The 25061-nt window shown below is 42.1% G+C and overlaps 1 protein-coding gene across 1 annotated transcript in view; it reads left to right on the plus strand.

Moving 5' to 3' along the window:
• The first annotated feature begins 4775 nt into the window (after positions 1 to 4775).
• plekhh1 (pleckstrin homology domain containing, family H (with MyTH4 domain) member 1) overlaps positions 4776 to 25061 on the plus strand; it is a 37435-nt gene continuing 17149 nt past the window's right edge. Inside the window, exons 1-12 of the mRNA XM_015041473.1 lie at positions 4776 to 5186; positions 11003 to 11180; positions 16673 to 16735; positions 18107 to 18256; positions 18352 to 18435; positions 18580 to 18661; positions 20258 to 20440; positions 21515 to 22266; positions 23032 to 23110; positions 24463 to 24554; positions 24684 to 24831; positions 24911 to 25047. Coding sequence (XP_014896959.1) covers positions 11037 to 11180; positions 16673 to 16735; positions 18107 to 18256; positions 18352 to 18435; positions 18580 to 18661; positions 20258 to 20440; positions 21515 to 22266; positions 23032 to 23110; positions 24463 to 24554; positions 24684 to 24831; positions 24911 to 25047 — 1914 coding nt within the window. The 5' untranslated portion in view covers positions 4776 to 5186; positions 11003 to 11036. The remainder of the gene's footprint in view (positions 5187 to 11002; positions 11181 to 16672; positions 16736 to 18106; positions 18257 to 18351; positions 18436 to 18579; positions 18662 to 20257; positions 20441 to 21514; positions 22267 to 23031; positions 23111 to 24462; positions 24555 to 24683; positions 24832 to 24910; positions 25048 to 25061) is intronic.

Here is a 25061-nt window from a genome sequence, read left to right on the forward strand (position 1 = left end):
TGCCCAGAATTAAACGTGGATATATTTCAAAATCTAAAGTGAAAATAAATAAATAAATCAATTTAAAAAAAAACATCAAAAACACACTGACAATGGAAAAGGAAATAGACTGGGGACCTAAATGGATAAAATTAGAACAAACTCTTAAGATTGACTTTCAGAAAGCAGAGTTGGGGCGGGAGGTGGGGGGGACTTGGTGTCTCAGCTTTCTCCTTTCACAGCTGTGTCCGAAAGAGAAATAACCCTGACCTGCAACGTTGGCCTTTGTCAGTGTAAGGCCTCTCTGACACCTCTGAGGCAGGCCACACACAGAGCGAGAGGAAGCTCAGCAGGCCCAAAAAGGAGGCGAAAAAGAAAGAGGCAAAGGGGAGAGGAGTTAACTGTCTTGTTATCACAGAGGGGGGAACAAAAATTAAATGGTGAATAGTTTTTTCCGCCATAAAAACTTATAAAAATCCCCCCCCCCCCGTTCTTCTGATTCCAATGTGTTATCCTTTGTATTTCTTATCCACAATCTTGTCTTCTCTTCAACAAAGTTGCTGCTGAAGTGAGCTGGGTTTATTTTCTTTTTTTATATGGAGTTTCCATCAAGCTCCACTCCCTCCGTGGTTCCAGCGCGGCTGGCCAAGCGGCAGTAAAACCCTCAAAGGACATCAGAGATGGAAAGGAGACCTATTTGTCAATCTAACAAAATCTCCAGTGGCTGAGCGGCCGGACAACATGCAAGCGAAAGGGAGCAACGCTCTGCTTAAGGCGTGCAGGAAAGCCAAGTGGCTCGACAGCTGCTGAGATATTTCTCACCGTGGTCAGCGTCCGGGCGGAATATTTTGGGCTTTTCTTTTTATGTACAGTCGCGCAGAAAGCAAACGCACCGGAGAACGCTCACTGAAAATATAAGAAAGCTGTAGTTCTACAAAAATTCAAGGAACATTTTACAAGCGAGCCCAAAATGCAGCCTGGTGCCGTATTGCATCGAGTCTGCTGCGTGTGTTTGTGTATGTTCTGTCACTGAAAGAAACGGCCAACTCTTAAAAACCATGTTTTTTGTTTCTTTTTCTTTAAAATGGAAAGTATGTTGTAGTTATCTGAGCGTGACAAGCTAACTCTGGTAAATCAGACGACTGGTGTTACAATACATCTACCAATGTCTGTTTCATTCACCCGATCTGGTTTATTAGATTCAAGTTATGATTATTATTCAGCAACCTGTGGATGTGGAAAACAGAAAAAAAAAAAACATAGGATAAGTTAGATAAAATTTTGGGTATCCATAAGATCATATAAATTGATTGCAGAAAAAAACTCTACTCTATTGACGGCTGCAAACTTACATTAAGACACATTTTTTAGCAACCCTGATGAAGATGCATGAAAAAAAAAAAAAAAAACCTTGGAAAACACGAGATGTTAACAAAATTCCAGCCAGATGTTTGGAAATAAAACCATCACAAATTAATGAAATTCCTAGTCAGGCTTTAGCTGGAGCTGTGTGCATTAATCTGTGTGAAACCACCTCTATACGGTTATGTATAGTGGAGGGTCTGTGATGCTGTGGGCCTGTTTCTCTTCTGCCCTCGGAACCTCATTGGTGCACATTGTGTCATGAACCCCTGGGATACAGCAGGCGACTTTAAGTATAAAAATCTAGTGGCCTCTGCCGGTAAAATGGAAAATTGTTGGGAATTTGAACAAAAATAACAACCTGAAGCATATGTCTAAATCTAAATCTTACCTAAAAGCCTTCCAGGTTTACTCTCCAGAACTAAATCTGGTAGAAAACCACTTTAATTCCCTACTGCACTGACACCAGTACACTCCAGATCCCTAAGAAAAGTCGTTCTGTGACCTGGCTGCAGCCCAGGTCATCACATACCTCTGGAGGCTAAATAGCTGCAAGAACACACACTAATCTGCAAACACCTGATGCAACCGGTCCTGCTGTACTGGGGAGGGGGGGGAGCAGTCGTGTAAACCCTGTAGGCCCTGACAGCAGTTGTTTTGACTGAGAGCACTGAGGCACTGATTTATTGTGCAACACAAGGCAGAGACTTCAGCCCGGGCAGCTATGAAGCTGAATTCCCTACTGGAACCTCCTTTCTGCTGGAAATGTTTCCCCCAGGAAGGTGCAGTTAATCATATCAGAAACTATAGAGCTTCACACACAGTGGAGTGTACATATCATCAGTTGCTCTGGAGAGAATCCCTCCCACTGAAGTCACTGGAATAGTTTCTTTTCTTTTTTTTTTTTGTAAGAGTTTTGAAGAGGCATTAAGAACCACATCAGTACAGACGGGGACAAAGAACTTTCCAGAAGCTAATTAAATGACTGTGCATGAAACAGATTCTCCCTGAAAGGCCACAGAGACACCAAAACAAAACCGTCTGCCTAAGCTAGGCAATACGTTATATTAGTTTGAATAACTCCCAGTGTAACAGTTTTAATCTTTGAATAAAAGGGAATCAGAGTAAGCAATATGGTGCAGATTCTGGCAGCTGGGCATCATTTTGTGTTTCTTGAAGCGGAAGTACACTCCCAAAACTAACTGTCTTAAAAAAAAATAGTTTATGTTATATAGCGACATTTTATTCACCTTTTTCATTCAGTTTTTAGTACATGAATTGCGTGTAAAAATGCCCTTTTAGGGTGATCTATTTCATTATAATGGAAAAATCTCAAATGCTCTAGAGAACGCTTAGCAGAAATTGTATTTATGCATTTAGTTGGTGCACACACAATTAACCTGAATTTACTATTTGATAAACTATATTAAGGTTAATTCATTACAAAATAAAACTGTATCAAGTGGTAAATCCTGTACTTAATCATTTCTTTAATACACATTTAAATCACTTAACAAATGTTAGTTTGAGATATATTTCTTTACTCACCAAAGATACATTTTCATAATATTAGAGGAGTAAAAGGAAAAGCTATTTTTGAGAGATCTGACTTAGTTCCTATCAAATATAAACTTCTTTGATGAATACAAATAACTTTAAATCTGAAGTTTAGATTTTTGTTTTTGAGTGTTTTTTTAGTTTCTAGTTTTCTGTAGATGTGTTCAATACTTATTTGCTTTGTCCTTCCAGTTCTACAATCAAACCTTCGTCTGTGGACTAATTTTACGTTTTGTTTATGGATTATTTGGGTTGCTGCCCACATCTGATGTTAATTTTATGACCCTATTAAAAATATTTAAACTTGATTTTTTTTTTTTATCCTAAAAATGCATATTAAATATCCACGTGTACAAATATGTTTGAAACGCATACAAAAATCTACGTTTGTAGATGTAAAAGTGAAAAATTCAAAGGGGAGCAGTGCTAACTAGGACGGACCTGAAAATCCTCATCTCTTAAATAGTTTTTGTTCTTAGTGTGTGACTCAAATCTCTGTCCACTTTAAATGAACACAGCTGCAAAAATCGCGTAGTGTTAACTTTTTCAGTTAGTGGGCCAGCAGGGTGTGTCGCACCATTACACAGTATGACTCCTCTCTGTATCTAACATTTTAAGGAATCCTTGAGAGGTTTCAGCAAAGCGGAAGCCACCAATGTGGGGACCAGAGCAGGCTGGGATCTCAAGTAAATAGTCTTAGCCCGCCCAAAAAGACTCCCCCCGCAACTCCTTTACTACCCAGATAATGATTCATTACAGTTGCGAAGTTCCACATGTGAGTTTAACAACATATTCCCAGTAAAGTCTGTCCTGCAAGCCTTTGCAACAAACAAACACAATCTGTAATTAGACTAGCTTGAAACTAAAGAAGTTGGAGCTTTTTGGTGTTCTTAGTTGGTGGTCTTGCAATTTTTTATCTTCAACCTGAGGCAATACTCACACTGCTCTTAGCGAAAAATATTTGTGCAGGCTATTTCACATTCGTCTGGTGGAGAAGGAAAATAAAATCTCTTAAAGAAATCTAGTTTACATACAATGCAAACAAAAACTGAAGGCTCAAGTGAATAGAAAGAACTACTTCTTCAGCTATTTCAACCTTTTCATTCTGCCCCATGGGGAGAAGTCCTACCCTGTGTGTTTGTGCTGTCCCCTTACAGAATGATGCCCAGGGAGGTGGGCCATATGACCCCTACCAAATAAACCACTGACCAGTGTTGGACTGCGGTGCACATCAGCTGCTTTTCCATGAAAAATGTGAGCAAATTTTTCATGGAAAATGTTGAAATGTCTATTAAATGTCTATTAAATAAGAAAGAAAATTTACAAGCCTATCTGTGAATAGGCTTGTTCAAATTATGTAAAGAACTGACTATATACATAATTCATTCACGGCACTAGCGTGTTAATCAGCAGATGGAGTGACAGGTCCCTTATATTTGGGAGCCGCTATGTATGCAGCATTTTGGGGAAATTGTAATTAGCTATTAAGTTCGACTGACGCACAACGTTTTATGAACTATGCTGTGCTGTGAGAAAGAAAAAACAAACAAAACAAATCACAACAAAGACTACTTCCTGTCATCTTTTTCCTGGTTTTCGCCGGAAGTAACATCCGGTTGCTGATCACGTGACTCGTGAGATGAAAAAAAAGTGTTTCCGTTGCAGTTCTGCGAATAGGTATCTTTCGATACTATTTTTTCACGTTTTTTTTTTAAATGGCGTGTTTCCATTAAGCTAATTTATTTTTATTAATTTCAATTTACGCAACGCTATGGTTAAAAGAAACGCAGTTACACTGCAAGGTTAGTCAGTCATAAAAATCAATGTTCTAAGTTATTAAGTATTTTTCTTTTCTTTTCTTTAAAAAAACTTTAGAGTAGTTACAGATAGTAGACCAGTATTTAAAAATCTAATCTTCACCTCAACAAACTCTTTAAAATCCAAGGCGGCCCTATGCAATATCCTGAGCAACTCCTGCGCACACAAGAGGGGGCCTGACTCTTGGAGAAATTTGATCCTGCTTTCGGCCCTTTAAAGGAAAATGGGATGAGTCTGTTGAATGGAGCTATGAGTGAGTTTCACCGGAGAGTTCAAAAGCAAGCGAAGGGCAGCGGCAGCAGTGGCGGCACTGACCGGCCGCAGAGCTCAAATGAAAACTCGAATAAATGAGATGAATGAGTGGAGAGGAGGGGAAGACGGCAGAGCGGAGGGCAGGTTATGAGCCGAACTGCGACGAATCGCCGAGGAAGAGACCCGAGAGAAGAGGAGACAGACAACAAAGTCACAAGGTAAAGCGGCCGCCGCGAGCGGTTCTGTTGTCAAAACTACAGCGCGTGAGCTCCCCGACTGTCACTATCCTCCCTCCTGTTAGCAGACAGCCGGAGGGATACTGTTAACTTCGCCTCGGGAGGCTCTTCTGGACAAACAAACAAACAAAAATAACGCCAGCACAGCTGTGTATGAGATGTCTGGCTGAACTTTTTTCTTTTTTTCTTGCTGACCGACAGTTTATGGTTGCTGCTGCTGCAACCATATAATGGAGCTATAGCAGTGCGCACACCTGTTGCTTGTGGCCGTTTTCGTGGAGAATTTGATCACATTGTGCCTTTCGGAGTACCTATAAAGATAATTAAAGCTTCAGCTAGCTTGTGGAGTAAAATAGGGAGCAGAACTGGCATAAAATTGAGACTTTTTAGAACATTTGCAGATCGATTCAGAAGATATGATATAAACAGTTTTAGGGTTTAAAGCTAAAAGCTAGACCTTCCGGTAGAATTAATCAAGCAAGCTTTACATTTAGTTTTCCACTTATAGAACTACATGTAATGGTCAGGTCATGTATTTGTCTGTTTTTTAAAGTAAGTCATTATTTAATCAACAAAAAAAATCTAGTTCCTATAAAGAAACGAGTAGTCCATGTGACATCACACAAGACGTCTTGGTGCATTGATTTGCGTTGGAAATTGTGACTTTGTGTGTTTGTAGGTAAAAGTTGGAAAGCCAGTTGGACTTTTTGGTTGTTTAGGTACTGAAAATACAAGGTGATCATATAAGCAACTAAAACTGTACTTCTCTCCATTCTGTTTATTCAGACCATTAAAAAAAGACATGTTTGCAAGTAGAGGTACACAGTGTTATGCATGTCATTGGTTTACTATGGTACTTTCCATCAGAACTTCTAAGAATTGGTTAATAATTGAAACTTTCACTATCCTATACGTGTGGGAGGCATGTCAGGGTTCTGACCGTCGGGGGCTCATTTCCGTGTTTCCTTTTATAAACCTGGGAAAACCAGACTTCCGAGTTTAAGAAGAACACACCAGAAACGTACTCGTCATCGTCTACTGTGTCTTTTTGTTGCCATTTTGTTAAATCAGCGTAAAGGTGCATCACCTCCACTTAGTGGGCTGGTTGGCTTAACGGGAGATTAAGCAGGAATCATGTATACATGTTTTTGAGGCAGTAGATTTTCTAGATGAGATCATAATTCTTACATGTTGAAGAAGATGTGATGAAGGCCTGCAGGCAGAATTGACAGGGATTAATCACTCCTGCTTCAGACGAGACTAAAACGCGCTCTACTGCTTCTAAACATTTCCCAGTTAGATGCATCTTACGTGATGTGTACTTAAAACCTGTACAATTCTAAATTTTAATTCTTAAATGAGTATTCAGCATTGGAATGATTAAAGTTGTTTTAATGACGCTCATTTCATTTTTTTTTTCGTGGTTTTCCTCTTCATTTGCATCCTTTCAGTAGATTCTCTGTATCTGCAGTGGAATGTTTCAAAACCTCTCGTGATGTTTTTGACTTGATTTTTAGCATTAATCATTTGCAGTCTTTTTTTTTTTTTTTTACTCTTCAGGGCATTTAAAAAATACACATCCATACTCCATTAACCTATTGCTTTTTTATTATTATTTGTTTACATTTGTTACCCCATTTTTTTTTCCTGCAGAAAAGCTAGTCCTGCCTCCATGCAGGGTTGGACAGAAAGCCACGACCTGAGCACAGAGGGGCAGGAGAGCTTGCAGAGGTAGATGTTTACACCTCAGAGCAGAGGAATGTCAGGACCCTGTGTTTAAGTCAGAGACTGATAATGAGTGTGGTCAGTTTTTTTTTGTTGAGGTCTGTCATTAACCTGAACTAGTCTGAGAGAGAGCGAGAGCTGCAGGTTTGCTCGCCTGGCGGTGGCTTGGAGGAGGGAAGAGAGGAGGGTGGGAAAGGCGCTGCAGGAGGAGAGGAAAGGAGTGCAAGGAGGGAAAAGAAAAGAGGTGATGCAGGGTGTGCTGTGAGGCAGGCTGACCTCTGGGACTGACATTTATTGTGCTCTTTGTTCAGTTTTACTTTCATTTTAATCTTTTTTTCACTTGAAGCTGTTTTGCACATGTTGGGGTAGGGGGGGGTCAAAAGGTTGGGATACAATGACGCGGGATTGGAACTATTTTTGCGCCGTACATGTGAGCGCGTGCTACAGCTGTAAAATGCAACAAATTTAAACAAAAAATGTAAGACTAGCTCAGTCGACTGGTAAGAACCACAACGATGTTGGGGACCGAGGGGCAACGTCTAAAGCCCTCGTACTCGGATCATTTGTCTGCGTCACCCATAACGTACACACACACACACACACACACACACACACACACACGGGGATCTGCCACGCTGACACAAACCTGCAGCGACTGACCCAGATCTGCGCTCAACGCTCCGCCTTGACGGGAGTCATTCTCATTTTCCAAAAAAACTCCAGGAGGTGCCAATTCGGACCCCGACAGAAGAGAAGGCAGCGGCGGCGATTGAAAATGTCTGCTGGGAATGATATCACTGAACCACCTAATCACTTACATCACCGCAGCTGCATGCTCAGCAGTGTATGCCTCTGTCTGTGTGAGTGCCTATGCACACGTGTCTGTTTCCAATCTGTTTCTCTATGTCTCCTTGTGTGTGTGTGTGTGTGTGTGTGTGTATCTGTGCTCCAAAGAGAAGAGTTACGACTCTCTACTGCGTAGTGCGTGTGCTTGAAAATCTGATGATTCAAATAAAGAAAAATGGAAGAACTTGCTTACTGCAGTTCGGACTCGTACGTGTGCCGCATTTCTCTTTCATCTGGCTGGTCATGCCAGAGAAAAAAACATCACAAACGATCCCATAGAAATGATTCTATAACCATCTGCGTCCTGGATGGATACGCTATCACTCTCGGAGGAATAACATGTCAGTGGAAAGCAGCAGACTGTTATAGCAGTCATTGAAAGCATCCTGTCGGGATTACTGTGGTGGCATTTCTAAATACTGGGCCCACTTTTCCCAGTGTTTGCTCTGGCTGGGACTGTCTGCAAGATCCTGCAAGCAGTTTAAAGCGGAGCAGCTCCCAAGGTCGTTGAGTTGGAGAGAGACTCAACAGTTCAAACCATCATCTTCTCTCTTTTTTTTTGGGGGGGGGAGGGCTCAAACATGAAGATATACAGAATCGAATGTTTTCGGTACAGACACGTCATAATATCAAACTGACAACCTTTTGAGAGTTAACCTGGCGGGATACCGACACACAAATCTTTTTACATTATCCAAAATTATATACACTTGATTTAGGGTGCGTTCACACCAGCGTCGTTTAGTCTGCTTTAACCGAACTGTAGTTCGTTTGTCTAGAAAATCTGGTTTCTTTGGGGAATCGAATTCTGATTCGAACCAAAAAAAAAGCAAACTCTGGTCTGCCTGAAATCCCTGGTCTCGGTTCGGTTGAGGTGAACTGTGGTGCGGCTCGAATGCATATGTGACCGCTCCGAAAGCGGGAAGCGGACCACAGCGCAGAGCATTCTGGGTAAATGCAACCAAAACAAACACGAGAGTTTAGTGCTAGCAAGAAAAATGACTTGTGGACTTTTGCCAAAAGCAAAGGTAAAATAATACTATCCTAAAGTCTGAGGCTACGCCATCTGCGTTTGTGAAGAAGAAACATGCGCTCATGTCTTCTTCAGATGTTTTTGTATAGTTTCTTTCGGTGGTTGTTGGTGCAGCGCCGCCACAGGTGGGAAGGGGAAACATTTTTTTTTATTTTATTTTTTTAAATGCTTTGGATAATTTTACATAGTGCAGTGTGAAAGCAAACCACACCAGCTGAAAATGTAACAAATGTTGCAATTTTGAACCTTGACCAAACCAAGTCTCCCGCACTATCCGGTATGAAAACAGCCTTAGAAATAAAAAGAAAGGTGAGGCGTGCATTTGAATGTAGCTCCTTTTACATCGATGCCCACGAATAAAATCCAGTGTTGCCCATCTTCTTTCAGATGACACACGCAGGTACCCCACATATGTGTATTTTAATCTCACTCTAAATCCAGCTTGTGCAGCCAAAGTCTGACCCCACTCTCTAGATTGTTGAAAGCTGGTAGAGACGGACATCCAAAAGACTGGTCGCTTTAATTGCAGTGAAACTTTGTTCTGCAAAGTGCTGACTCAGACGGGGCTGAATACACATGCACATCGACACTTTTCAGATGTTTGTCCAAAAAAGAAAAAAGAATTGTATGTCGTGAGAAAATGTGAAATTCAAATGAAATACGTTTTTAAGTTTTTTTGCCTGCAGCGTGTCAACAATCTTCTGCTACTTCAGTGATTTTTTTGTTGTTTTTTTTTTGTGCTTTATAGCTTTACCCTTTGTTGAAGTAACAAAAGGATCTGCTTGAGAGAGAGAGCTAGCATGGCAGCGCAAATGGCTTGTTTACATTTGTTTCTGCTCTGACGCTGCTCTCCTCACGGTTTGACCAAAAAAAGGGTTTCTGGCTGGCTTTCCTCCCCCCTCCCTCCTTTCCACCTCTTCCACTCGACTTTGCTCAGAGTACAGACCTCTAAGTTTGTCCCGGAGAGAGGGAGAAATGCTGGTAGTTGGACCTTGACTTGTCCGGCCTGGGCACAGCGGTCGCCTGGTGAAACCTCCACAGGCATGACTTCTGTAATTTGCCCGCTGCGTCTGCATTTATGAGCACGCTAATTGTAGGGGAGCGACGTGGTGCACTTATAGCTGCTGGACTTTGAACGTCTGCTCTCTTACTGACGCAGTCTGGCTGTGTGTTGATTTCTTTTTTCTTTTTTTCTCTCAAGCTAGGACGTCCTCACTTATTTTTCTTCACATCTTTTTGACAGCTGCACCTTTCGACATCTTCACCCTACTTAAAGATCACACAGTAGGGCTTTTATTGCTTTTATTATTTTGCGAATGACGATGCAAACCGGTCAACAAGTCAAGTCAGCATTTGGTAAAAAAAATAAAATAACTTGAATGCACTGGTTTTTCCTCTTTTGGCTCCCTGCCCATTCATTGTCGCACATTCTTTCCTCTTTTCTCTGCAGAGGCAAGCTGACGGCTCCAGCCTCTAGCTGTGATGGGACTGTCATGCAGAAAGGCACTATTGTGCAGCGCAGGATCCTGTTTCGCTCCTTCCTTGTAATTAAGAAGGGATTGCATGGACTGGGAGTTGCGGGTGGGTGGCTGGGGAGGGGGCAGGGGGATTGGGTTAGTAGGTAATTGGGCTAAAAAGCAGAGCTCTGACCTGCTTTGTGGTGGGCAGGCAGGCCTGGGAACTCCAGCTCCCCTCACTCAGTGCCTCCCCGCTGAGGTTTTGTTCAGTGTGTGTGGGCATGTAGAGAAAAGATGGAGGAAAAGAAAGAGAGGGGGGATGCAGGCCGCGACAATCTGTTTCTGTGCAACCAGCATGTATGCGTGTGCATGTTTCATTTCAGCTACACGTGTCTCTGACACAGAGAGGTAGAGGAAGCTTTCATTTAAGTCGTTTCACTCCTGACTCATCATTAGGGGTTGCTTTTTGCTCACGCTTCCTCTGTGAATCATGGGAAATGTGGTCAGCAACAAGCTCCTTTAGATGTTTAATCTCTCTTTTTTTTTTCTTCATCATCTTGTGGTGTAAATGAAAACAGGAGCTGGACTGAACACAGAAATACCGTCTCGGAACTAGCTGTGCCTCGTGTTCAGAACTAAATTAGTGCTTTGCAGCTATTCTTCATGGGCTGGTCTAACAAAAGCTTTTTATTTATTTATTTATTTATTTATTTTTCTCTCCCCCCTTTTCATTCCAGCCCGAGTCCAAAGGCGGAGGCCTGAATCCTCGCCATGGCTGACGTGCTGGAGAGCAGCGGAGCCGGAGCCGTAGGAGCGGCCAGCGTGGACTGGCAGAAACGCTGCGTCGCTCTGGAGATGCAGCTGCTGAGGTTCCGCCTGCAGGCAGGGAAAATCCGAGAGCTGCTGGCAGAAAAGGTGAGACGGTGAGAAAAGGCGGCACACGCAATTGGATTGGTCTCTTCCAAAACACAACTCAGCAGGGCGCCATCATTTTTGGAATCTGGACAGAAATATGGGAATGTGGCCTTAGCTACTGATTCAATTCAGAGATGAAACGAAGAGACTTTATGACAAAAAAAAAAAATCTGAGATTTAACAGCCAACATCCAATCACTGATTTTGTATAATGGTTGATTCTGTTTGTTCTTTAGTAACTATAAATAACTTTGTTTCTCCTTTCTACACAAGTTAATAATGTATCTGAACAATAACATATTACAAGAAGATAAAACTATATTTTTCTCACATACAGGCTGGAGAGGTGCATCACTGAAAATCCAAAGCTACAAAATCCTCTAGATTAAGATCCAGATTAATCTGTGCAAAAACAACCAAAAAAAGATCAGATTTCATTTTCTCCTTAAGGCACATTAGAATAACTTTTGTAATTTTGTTTTATTCAAACTATCAACGTCCCATTGGATTTGCTGCGGCTATATCACTTTTCTGTTGTGAACCATAATTTTTATAAGGCAACGTGAAAGAGGGAACGTTTTCTGTGACGCCGCAGATAAACAGACGGCAAAGACGGAGAGATGTTTTAACATCTGAAATTAGCATTTAGCATAGTTACCACAGCTAGCGTGGTTGATTTTTACATGAGGTGTGGCCGATGTGGCCTCAAGGTTATCAGTGTTTTTAAGAAAACCTTGGCATGATATAACCAATACTAGTAATGAATTAATTTAAAAGAATCAGTTGAAAATAATGAAAAATGAATGAAATGAGCTGTTGGCTCTAATTAGCAAAGTATAGAGATTTAAATTACCTGTGTAAAATGATGAAATGCATATTGTGACAAGATTAAAATAAAGGATGCCTCTTTATATATATATATATATATATATATATATATATATAAATTTGTGTACTTTGCATGTGAGTTAATAATTTCCATCTTCCTCTATCAGAGTGAAGTTATTAAATAATTACTGAAGTAGTTTAAACTTGCAAAGCATAAAATGAGCTAAATTTCCAAGGGAACCTTCAACACAGACAAATTGGAAACTAAAAAAAATATACATATTTTTTTAGTGTCCACCAGTTTTCCTCACGTTCAAAGAAATTCCCAGTACAGAATTTCTGCATAATGTGCGAATACTTTTCACGCATCTGCTTCTCATCGGCGGATTTTTGGTGTGGAAAAGCTCTGTTTATAGTCTGCGACGACTAGAGGGCGGTACGATGGTGTATTTACATATTTACGTGCATGAGGAAACAATTAGAGCACGTGTTTGAACTCCAGGTGCTGATGACTGTTTATTTGTGTGCGTAAATACACGAGATTACCCATCGCTTTTGGTAAACACTTGGTCCAGTCATGGTGTGTCATCAAGAGTAGGTTAAACTTTCAGCTGAAAGGAATGTTGAAGCTCATGCGTTCTGGTAATTCCTCCCCCTCTTTAGCTGGTGGAAACAGCAGCCGACCAAATGCTTGTAAAATTTTGCCGACAAAACCGATTCTCTGACTTTTTTGGAAAGCAGTCATCGGGATATAAATTGGTGCCCGTTAAAAGACGCAAAGGATGAGTCGCGTCTCTCACTTTTCCACCGTTTTGACTTTGGGGAAATATTTGTGTCGTCCAACTCAACGGCTTCAGATTGCCTTTGTCGTAGTGGTTCTCGCCCTCTGTGTTGTCGCCGAACTCCGTGGCAGAGCAGAGTGTCACATTCGGTCTGCCGGCAGGATGTTTAGAGTCCAAACACAACCGTGTGGTCGATAAGAGGAAGACGACTCCATGCTGTGTCCTTCCACCTCCCCTGTCAGATCTTATGCTGTACAAAAGCCCATTTGAAAAGTGAAAACGGTGGAGTACGAAACATCTCATCGCTGAAATATTCAGGGAGGAGTACACTCATGGTCCGAAAGGGGGTTTTCCCCTAACCTGGCAACCTCTGTCAGCTGATTAACATTGCAAAATGTTTCCCCCCACGATGGGGAAACGTGGAGAAGGTTACATCTTAGTTTTGTGCTGATGAAGTTGATTGGGAGCGGTTCACAGCAGAACTGTGGCGTGACCAGGATGGGGAATCATTTTACAATGAGTAATGAAAACGGATTATTAAAAATTAAAAAAAAAAAAAGATGAAATACAACATTGATGAGTCCAAATGAATGTTTCCATAACAATTAAAGAACCAGTATTCCTAAAGAAAGAGACTCCGGCAGTAAAATTCTGTCAGTGGCATTTATCGAAGCTCCCCCCCCACCCTTTTTTTTTTGTTTTTTTTTCTCCATGCTTTCAAGCTTGTTTTCCTAGCCTGGACAGCTTCTTATTTTGCTGAATTATAATTAAGAGCAATTTGACCTAAAACACCACCTTCTTCTTTACTCACGAAACACCACAGGCAAAAGTGTCAGTTTCTAATTTAGTGTTTTTGCAGCTCTCTGATTTAGATTTAAATGTTTGTTAAATGAAAATGACACTCTCTTGCTCGGCGTCAAGGCGCTCCGTTTTATACGTGGTCATTTCAGACGGTCACAAACGTACTGCTCTTCATGCCTTAGTTCTCTTCCTGATTATTCCACAGTTTTTTTTTTGTTGTCTTACATGATGATACCTAATTTTTAGGAGTTTCTGTTGCTCCTTCCTGCAATAACTTACATGCGTAATGAAGCACAATCACATGGAAGGTTTACAGTGAAGGCCCGCATCGCTGTGTGTGTGGATTAGTGTATAACGGGGGACTACTATGCTGTCATCTTATTGCTGTTTGGAAATACCGCTTCATGCTCCTCATCTCGCCGCTCGCCAAGTTAGGAGTGTTTTATGCATTGACCCACTTAGGAATGGAAAAACATGAGTGAAAAAGGAAAAAGTTGACGCAGTTTGCCTTTGACATAGGACTTATCTCCAGCAGCGGCCAGTGAGTCAGACGAAATAAGGAAGAGAGGAAGAAACCCCGTATAACTTGTGGATTTTAACAAGTCCTAATTAGAAAGGTCTGTACAGGAAAATAGTTTTTTTGGGGGGGGGGGGTGAAAATACCAAAATGTGACAGTTTCTGAAGGCTTTTGATGTTCCAGTGACGGCATTTTAAAAGAATTCACTATTGCAAAAAAAAAAGAAAAAAACCCTACCTTTTGAGTTTTCTTCTCTCAATAACAACTTCACAAAGAAGAGGGTTGTCACAGTGCGTATGGTTGTATCTGCAGAGGAAGCAGATGGGTCAAAAATGATGCACGGTATTCTATGGTTGTTTACCACTGAGAGACACTAATTTACAAGCAAACACTTGCAGAGAGTAAGGAACCAAAGAGAGCAGTGGACATTATGGAAGCAGCTGCTGTTTACTGTACGAGATGTTCTGCTCTAATATTTCTGCTACAAATCAACAAAGGCATAGCCGGAAACGATTTGAAAAACTTTCTCCGAAGTCTCGTCTCAGATGCAGCACAGCAGTAGCGAGCCTAACCTGCGCCAGCTGACCATTTCTAATTCAATTTAGGACAAGTTACATTAATCACTTAGCCTCACATGGTTTGATCTTCACAGTGCTGCTTGACAATTAGTGTCGGATTGTGCTGAAAAGTCACAAGGTTTACTGCAGTGTGTAAGAACTCTCATTTATCTTGTCCTTTTTTATATACTTGTTTAAAAAAAAAACTAAACTGTTGTCTTTGTAGGCGTTTCGTAGGATGTCTAAATGTTTTAGGAAGTGGTCGGATCCCTTAGATGCGCGTATGACTCTGGATTCATTCCTAACCGAAAGCTTAAACAGCTGTGGCATCTTTGTATATTTATATCTTCTAACTTGGAAAAACCTTCAAAGGAATTGTGAACCATCACCATTTTTACACAAGCAGTGATAGCTCTTATATTTAGATTGTAAAATTCAAATTAATAATAATAAAACAAAAAGTACATTAATCTGTGGTCAAAATACCTTCTAATATAAATGAAAGAAATTCAATTCCTGGTCTCAGGCCATTTACAAGCCTTCTCTCTCTGCTATATTTACAGTATAATAAAGTTTCAAAGTTCGCCAAAAATGTTATCCCCACTTATGAACGAGCTTGTTTGTGCACAACAGTGTCCACCGTTTACAACCCTCTTGCGTCGTGCAACATAAAGACCATGTGTAACTGTCCCATATGTTGGTTTGGTTACATATGTCCTCTGTCATGTTGCTCTCTGGTTTCGTCACGTGTGGCTGAATTACCACAGAATTAGACAATGTCGTATCACACAAGTGGAGACGGAAAAGGCCGGTGTAAAGAGGTCGTATGTGGAGATTAGTTACGCCCCAAGGCAAAAAATAAACGCATGCACTTTACTAATTTTGAGAGATAAAGTACATTTTAGGGTAGTTAATTAACTGTAATGTGTCTTCAAGATGTTTGAATTGCCGTAGCTTACATGTAATTGCTCTCATTGGTTAGCCCAGCATCCGTTATCCAGCGTCTAGCAGGATGTTGCCTCCATTTTTATTTCTTGTTCTTTTCTGATATGAAGTTCTTCCATCTTCCTTCCAACGTTGGAACCTTAGAGAGGCCTAAAATTCACCTCTTGTATTTGCTTTTTCTGAAGGTCTTTAGCTTTCAAATGCGAGATGATTTCAGTTTGCTTCTCTCTGTCGACGAAGCCTTTCGCCCCTGCTGACCTTAGCCAGAGGAGTCATTCTCGGTCTTCACCCCCGATCCTCCGGCTGTTTGTCGGACTTTAATCTGGCTGAAGAGAAGTGTTTACATGCTGGCCTTTATGGAGGCAATGAGGAGTAAACAGGATGGATGGAGAAAACACAGCGTCTAGGGGGAATTCACACGTTTCTCTCAACCAGAAAGAATCCACTAACGTGTTTGTTCTCCTTTAAACTGGGTCATTGAACTCACGAGAAAAAAGAAAAAGGCCGTCCAGGCTTTCTAGGGAGTGTGCGACGAGGTGCTTGCAGATGTGTGAACTGTCGTGATGACGGCGCGCGCGCAGCCACACTGCTATTATCTACATTTATAGTGGGAGAGATATTGTTCTCCACATAAAAACTGGCGATGAGGAGGGTTTTTATCTCAAGCTTGCATTGTTAGGCGTTCTTGAGCGAATGCTGAGACTCGTGTCTGGTTTTAATGCAGTGCTGCCCGAGGTCCCAAAGATGAGTCAGTGGGTTTCTGGCCTGTTGCCATTTCAACTAATTAGCTAAGTTGCTAGATGTTCCACCAGGTGTTTCTTAGATTGCAGAACGTTTCCAGCCATTAGTCTGTCTTTTTGTCAACATTATAGCCTGCATCCATTTTTTAAACATGAAGTCAGCTTATGTTCTTATGCTAGTTTCTGTTTTGGTGTTGTAAGTCATTTTCTTATTGAAGAAGCCACACTTGGCGTTTCACCGCGCTTAGTACCGACTTCTTCCCTCCGACAGAAACAGTTGATGTGTTGAAATATGTTTTAACATTTTTCTCTGTATTACAGATGCAGGAGCTGGAGCACAGGGTGTCAGAAGCCGATCAGAGGGCTGAGAAAGCTGAAAAACAGGTAATGGCTAAAATGTGATTTATTTTGATCATAGAAATCAAATGAATATGAATATTATGTATTTATGACACGACACTGTCCATAAACACGACGTAACGCCTGTTATGAACATGAAGGAGTCTTTATGAATGCTTATGACTGTTGTCATGAAGTGTCATTTGGTAAGTAATGACACTTTTAATGCAAGTCTTAATGGAATTTTGCATTAAAAGTGTCATTGTTTACTGAATAATGCAAAGTTTACACTGTAATGGATTTTTCATGCAACTTTTTTTGGCACCTTTGCATTAAAAGTGGCATTATTTACTGAATGAAACTCCAGGACAACAGTTGTAATTATTTATGAAGAGTCATAAATGATAAACGGGTGCTATGTCACATTTATGACATTCATGCATGTCAGTCTTTTTTTGCCTCTTCCTCATTTCAAATTCTATAATGGTTCATACAGTTTTCACAAGTTTATGCATTAAGAACCTACCTTAATACACGTGACTTTTTTTATAGGTCTGTCATCTGATAAAACACAGCCAAACAGAGGGATGTTTTTTTTTTTTTTTTTTTTTGGGTAACAAAGAGAGTCACAAAGCTAATACTGACAGTTGCTAACTAAGTAGATTCCTCTGGAAAAGAGACACGGTTAAAAACGCATTCGGGAATTTTTTTTTTTTTTGGAGCACACAAAGGTCAAGACACTTCTGAACACAGAAGTGATTTGACTTAGAAAGAAATGTTATATCAGCAACAACTGTGTCAGTGGCATTGTCCAGGAAAAAAAGACTCAAACAAACCCAAACACTCTGAACCAGCCATGTTTTATTTGGGAAAGAAAAGCAAAGAGTACGTCCACTTGTGGCAACAGTAGCTCCTTCAGTGTCTTTATGCAGGAAAGAGACGCAGCTAAACACAGAAGGGCAGAGCTGGGAGTATGTTAAAACAAATCAAAGAGAGTACCCATATACTGCTGAAATTCACAGAATGAATCCAGTGTAAAACTTGAGGGCTACCTCACATTTCAACCTAATTATGAACTATCCTAGCTTGCCTTACCACAAATAATAAAGCGTTTGTCATTCTTTTTTTCTTTTTACGCTTCCTCTGCTCTCATGCTGTCGGCTTTAATCGTGAATTTTCCATCATTTCTGCCTGCTCCAGGTGTTCTCTGTAGGTAGTAATTTAAGGACACCGTGTCTTTTCAACCCCAAAAACTACCTCAGGGCTTTAAAAGGCTTTTCTGAGCAGAGCTGGCAAATGGCATGGTCTTTTTTTTTTTTTTTAATCTTTGCCTCGTCAGCAGTCGGCAAAAACTGAAGAGGATCGCATTGATTTGAGCTGACATTATTTAAATGCACATTCAATTTTGCATTTCAGATCCAGGTCATGGAAGAGAAGCTGAAGTCTGCAAACGTGCAAACCGGCGACTCGGAGAACTCACTTTACAAAAAGTATCAGGACCTGACCAATCAGCTCCAGGAGAAGGATGCTGTAATCAAGAGATTAGAGGTCCAGCTGGAACAACAGGTACAGGGCCGAAGCTTCAGATAAAGACGGGAAACGTCTATTTATGTGCCTGAAGTGTAAGTCGAAGCCCGCAAATCCTATTTTCTGCGTTACAGATGTTAGTCAGAGCCCAGGAGGCAAAAATTATCGAAGAGAAGGCTGCCAAGATTAAAGACTGGGTCACGTTTAAGCTCAGAGAGGTAAGATCGGGCATGTTCAGATGAATCCGCTAAACAAACAGAGACGGCTGGTTAAGTACACAGTAGCCGGCGAACACGGATAGAACCGAGTACTTTGCCTTACCTTTTATGGTGCAAACCCTGCTTACTTGTGCTCTTCTGCAGATGGAGCTGGAGAACCAGCAGTTGAAACTCGCAAATGTGAAGCAGACGGAGCAGATTGTGCTGCTGCAGGACAAGCTACAGTGTGAGTTCTCACAAAACGAGCTGGAATGCTCTGTCGCGTGAAAATTAAGTTTCTCTTCATTCTCCAATTAGCGTCACTGTGTCTATTGGAGAAGACATCTTGGATCGCAGTTAAGAATCACATGTTTTGTGTGCCAATTTTAAACTTGCACCAGGAAAATGGGTCAGGAAATGTGTAAATTTTTATTATAGAATCACGGAAGCGCTGCTGCAGAATTCACCCCGGCTTTGTCTTGCTAAAAAAAAAAAAAAAAGTGTAGAAGCATGCCCGAATAAGACATAATGAATCAGCCTACTGGATAAACTTTACTTTGATAACAAGTTAAATCTTCCTCCTGTTATTCATCATGAGTGATGCTCGCACATCGTCTTTTTTTTTGCTGATTCTTCAGTTCTAAAATATCTGAAATGGTTTGCACTCCCCTTCTTGTCATCGTCGTATAAAGATTGTTACTTCTCAGCCTCCCTACGGGCACAAATTTGGGTCAAAAATGTTCTACATTAAAAAAAAAAAAAAAGCTTTGTAACCATTATAATAAAATGAAATATGTATGTTATTTGAAACATTTTAGCACTTTCTTATCGGTTTGTGCAGAAATAAAACAGAAGTCCGCCTCTGATCCGCTTGAGTTGCAAGTGCAAATTTCTGGCATGGTCGTTGCGCCTCAAACTGGTTACGGCTATTTTGTTGCATTTTAAAGTCCTCAGGAATAAAGGGTTCTATTCTGGGTTTTGGTGTCCTTGCTCACTTTCCTGGCTGCATGTTGTACATTTCTGTTGAGTAAATTCAAGATGGGAATCTTATCTGGTCGGTCTCTGGTCTCTGGACTCTGAATGCGGCATAGCAATCTCTGGTTTTGATTGGGTGGGTTGACTGGTCACTGTCCAGTCAGTTTGAGGCGTACACGTTGAGTCGGCGTTTAGACTGCATCGCCTTCGACAAGCTTGTTTGTGCTTTTCATCTGTAATCAGGCTGCACAAAACTGCACCACCAACAGGAATATGTCGTAGAGACGTCCAAACCTTTCATTCACATATACTTGATTCCACTACACCATATGTTTTTGGGACAAATTTTTATTTAAATACTGTATATATATTTAAAAAAAGAAATATATATATATATATACACATCACCTACAACACAAAGTATTTCTCTTATTCAATGGAATAATCTGCGTCATCCCCTCAGAGGGCTTCTTTCCGGTGAGCATCTCCTGTTGAGGCGCTCAAACCGTCCAGACGATAACGGCTCATACCTGACCCAACACCGTGGTGCACTACTGGAGCCGCTTCTAAGCCTCTACTTGAACACTTGGTGTTTACACCGCTGCAAAACATGCTTCTTATGATGAGTGGCTGTGTGGACGGTCTGCTGAACTGTGCAATCTCCACCGCTTAGCAAGCCTGTAGTTAGAGACAGCAGAGCAGCAATCTCTTCATCTCTGCACCACGGCCGTCCCTTAATCCTCCTCTTGTCTGTGTTTACGCTGACGGGACGTCCATTATGCTCTTAGACTGATGTTGACTGGTGGTCTTAGCCGGAGTGGGGTGTCGGAGTCGCTTGAATACCCTCTGCTTTTTGTTTGTTTTGCAGCTCTCCTAGAGAAGCCTGTGTCCTCTGGATCCCTTGCCAACTCCCCCGTGTTGGATGCCCACCTGGTGCCCAGCAGCCCTCTGTTTCCTCCCAGCTGCCCCGGCACGCCGCCCGCCCAGGATGACAGCTGGAGACAGACTGGTCTGCGTGGGGCAGCCTCTAACATCAAGAGCCTGCCAACAGGTGGACTGCCTTTAATTTGGATTATTTTCTAACATTCTACCATATTATATCCACAAACATCAATTGATTCCATTGGGGCTTTCATGATAGACTAAAACAAGTCGCTGTTCAAGTGTCTGCTTAAGGAAGTCAGCAGTGAACATGCAGCACCATGAAGACCAAACACTGAAAACTGATCCAAACCACACTTCTATTTTTTTGTTGTTGTTGTTGAAATATTAGAAAAACTGTTGGTTTTCTTCCGCTCCCCAACAGCACACCGCTTTTAGTGCTGAAACGATTAATCAGATTAATCGTGCTGAATCAGTAACTTTAATAATCATCGGTTAACCCTTAACTGGAGTATACAGACAAAAAAAAAGCCATTTGCTGACGAAACAAAACAACACAGAGCAGTAATTATGTCAAACTTGTACAAAGAATACTCATTTTGCACTGAAGATGAAACAAAAAAAAACTTAGTCTGTAAATATATTAACTTGGTTCGAATTCAGTAAGGAAAATCTCATTTTAAGCACCTGATATCAGTTAATCCAAAAATAATCGGCAACAGATCAGCCCTACGCTGTGTCAATGTCAAACTGATTAGAAAGGCCTGAGTTTTTCACATGTTGGTGTTAGAAGTATTTTTTTTAGCTTCAGGTTCATCCTTGGCTCCAACGATCAGGTGTTCACTAAAGGAATGCTGTTATTGCATTTTAGGCAATTAAATGTTTATGTTTTTATTTTTAAAAAAGAATTTAAATATTTATATAGATGTGTGTGTGTAAAAAAAAAAAAAAAAGCCGAAGAAGTTAAATGAAAAATGGGGCAATTTTTTTTTTTTTTATTTGCTTGAATGTCAGAATAATCAATAGAATAATCAGTTGCTAAAATAATTGTTAGTTGCAGCCCTAAACACTTTATGTTGGTTTGTCACATAAATTCCTACTAAATACACTGAAGTTTAAGCTGTATTATTAATGGTAATTTCCAAGATATTTGCAATCTGCCTTTTTTATGTGTATTTTCTTTGCACTTTTAAATTTTCTGCTTTACGTTTTAGCCAATAACTGCCCGTTTTGTCTGCTGCAGATGTGAAAAGGACTCCAGAGTTGGTCAGCAAAGGACTCTGTCTCGGAGACCTGACGGCCTACGACGGTCAGAGCTGGATCAGGGACGGTCTCGTCACCGGACCAGAGCTCCCAGTGGGCCCCGAGAGCAAACCGGGGGGCCCCGACAGGGACAACTCCTCCGATGAGCTCAGCAGCAAGTTCCGCTCCCAGTGCCTCCACTCGTCCTCGTCCTCTTCATCTTCGTCCTCTGCGTACGAGATGGCGCACAGACCGAGCTCTCCCGGGTTGACCGTGACCGTAGCCCCCAAAAGCCCCCTCTTTTCCCGATCGCCCTCCACCAACAATCCCTTCCCCATCTGTCCCCAGCTCCCCGGCCATCAGTCCGGCACCAGCATGACGCTCCCCAAAGTACGAACTCCGCTCACCCCCAGGGACAGCATCCAGCTGGTGAAGAAGCACTACAGCCAGCCGCAGCCCAGCCTGGACCGACTGCACCACCTCAACATCAACATAGACATCGTGACGCCGTCCTCCGCCTCGTCCACCCTGAAGAGCAGCGGCACCACCGCTTCGCCGTTCTCTCAGCTCGTGGAAGAAACCGACATCGACGACGGGCTCCTGGACGGCATGGACGAAGCGATGGAGGGCACGGAGCCGGAGGAGCCGTGTCAGGACGGCGTCTCCTTCGTGGGACTAGCAGAGGAGCTGGAGCAGCTGGATCCGGAGGCAGTCAAGCCGCCGACTCCTCCTCTGCATCGCTTCCCCTCATGGGTACAAAACGACCTGCAGCTGTTTCAGTTGTTGAGTTGGGAGGTTAGAGAAGGTTATGAATTAGAGTTGGACTCAAAATGTTAAGGCTGAAAATTATTCCCATTTTGTTCTCCTGGATCATAATCAGGTTGTGTCTTAGCGTATTTTCACACTTGATAGTTGCAGTTGGAAATAAAACGTGAATGGCAAGCGGACCGGAGACCGCTCCACAACAAGGAAGTGCAGGGTATTCTGGGTAAATACAACTAAAACAAACACTAGAGGGAGAAATGGTTCGATATCCTTTACCAAACACAAATGAGAAATCCTGCAACGAATAAAATCTGACGCCATTTTTTTTTCATGAAGAAAGAAGCGGCACCTTTTTCTTCTTCTGAGGTTTTTGTGTCATTTCCTTCAGTATTGCTTGGTGCAGCGAACCCCCCAGGCAACAGGAGGGGAACAGGTTGCTCAAGTGGTTTGGATCATTTGACACATTGCCGTGTGAAAGTGAACTGCACCGGCTGAAAAAGTAACAAATGTATATTGCGATATTGATTCCCAATTGAATTGATTCTGTCAGGTGTGAAAGCACCCTGAGCTTTAAAATTGAAATCAAGTATATTGCTGGGCCAGATAAAAAAAAATTTTCCCACTCAATCATAAAACTGTCTTCAATTGGATAAAAACACAGCCAATAACCCTCATAAAAGCTACTCCTTTAAAGGTTTGTAAAGAGTGGTAACAGCGAAGCTTGAGTATTTGTGTTTGTGTTGTTCCCTACAGGAGAGTCGGATCTATGCTGTGGCAAAGTCGGGAATGAGAGTCTCGGAGGTCGGGGCTTTGGCCAGGGGTCTTGGACGAGGTGAGAGAGACGCCGTCTCATTCATCACTCGTTCTATAACAGCAATCAAACCCCATAGTTCCTGTCCGTTTTGAGCCGCGGCGGGTCTCCCTGTGGGAAGTGAGTCAACGCTGTGAAGAAACTTGTCATTTAACTGACGCTTACGCTGCTGAGACGGGGAAAGTGGCTTATTGGGGCATCCATCATTGCTGCTTTTGATGTCACTTCCTCTGGCCTGAGGCTGCACACACCTGTGCAGGTGTCTGTTTCACCTCCACAAGGCTTTCCAAACCTTCACATCCCCTATGATTTTTTTTTTTTCCTCCAACAGCCTTTAACTAAAAAAGAAAGGCTGGGGAAGAGAAGAGGATGGAAAGGCTGCTCTTTAATCAGCAGCAGTAAAACGTCACGGTCTGGTTGTAATGACGGCCGTGACTTCAGTCCTGATGTCTCTGTTATTGTCGAGATGCAAACACTGAGGTTTGAAATGCTGGCTCGACGGGCATATATTATCAGTTTTACGATTTTTTTTTTCTTTTTTCATTTGTATCCAGAGCTCTTGATAGATATTTTCTTATTTACATGTTTGAAGTCAAAAGACTTTTTTTTTTTTAAAGTGTAGTAAAAAGAAATCTTTCCATTTCTCATTGGCCACTCAAGGACACATCTCCAGATTAAAGGCGAGTTCATCTCATCAGGTGACAATTTCAATGGCAATTTGTGCAAGAAATCGGAAGAAAAAGTGTCACAAATAGCCTGACGTATTGCACCAATGGTGCTTTCAAAGACCGACTCAAAGCTGAAGTTGCAACTCCCACCCTTTTGTGTCCTTTTTGTGGCATTATCATACAATGACGAATGTTCTTAAATGTCATACCCGATTCAGCCACTAGATGGCAACTAAATGAACTGAAACAGTGGAACAGTAACAGAACGGTTAGTTTTCACGCTATGCTACACTTGCTGCGGTTGGGAATGAGGCCCGAATACTAATATACAACCTGTCATTCATTTGGCTCAGGCACTGAGAGAAAACAAAAACAAATGCAGCTGCAGCCAGTTAGTGCGGGTAAACGGATAAACGCTTTTGCTTCTTTGTTGCGTCTCAAGAATCCCAGATGCAACCATCCATTTGTCTGCTCGTTATGGAAAGTGTCCGTCTGACACTCTGCAGCTTGTTCTGCGGGATCCCAAGGCAATCCTAAAGGAATGACATAATCCCTGAATCTCCTCATTTGACTTCTTTGGATGCGGAGGAGGCGGTTCTGTGTTCTGAGCTCCCCTCTGATGCGCTGTGTCCTCAGAGGCTTCATGCTGATCCCTACCTGCTATGCAATTTTTCAGATCTCTGATAAAACTCTGTCACGTTTCAGGCTCCACCCTGCCTCAGTATCCCGCATCAGGGCCTTTTACTCAGCTGATCTACAAGAACATCAACGTTCCAGTCTACACCACTCTGAAAGGGGTGAGTACGGCGCTGTACGCTGGTCTCACTGTTACACAAAGTACTCGCCATTTCCAGCTTCCATCTTTGTTCAAATGTAGGCGTTGTTGGCACGAGAAAGACTTTTGAATTCAGACATGCGTTTCCTAGAAAGCCACCCAGATCAGCAGCGTGCCTCTCCCAGACGACGACTCCGGCTCGGAGGATGACAGCAGCTCGCTGGCCAGTCTGCGAACCTCCATCTTAAGCCCAGAGAGGAAGGGCAGCGTCCCTGGGAGCCCACGTGCTGTAAAGAGAGGTGAGGAGAAAGCGGAGAGTTTGGGCAATCCCTTCGCGTTCACTTGGTGCGTTTCTAGATTGTCTCTGTTGCCCCACAGGTGTGTCCATGTCCTCCATCAGCTCCGAGAGCGACTACGCGATCCCGCCGGATGCGTACTCCCTGGACAGCGACTACTCCGAACCCGAGCACAAAGTCCAGCGCACTTCCTCCTACTCCTGTGAGAGTACCGGGCCCGTAAGTCTGTGGTC

Source organism: Poecilia latipinna, unplaced genomic scaffold, assembly GCF_001443285.1.
Source record: "Poecilia latipinna isolate Pla-1442-1.1 unplaced genomic scaffold, P_latipinna-1.0 Scaffold553, whole genome shotgun sequence".
In the NCBI taxonomy this organism is placed as follows: Eukaryota; Metazoa; Chordata; class Actinopteri; order Cyprinodontiformes; family Poeciliidae; genus Poecilia; species Poecilia latipinna.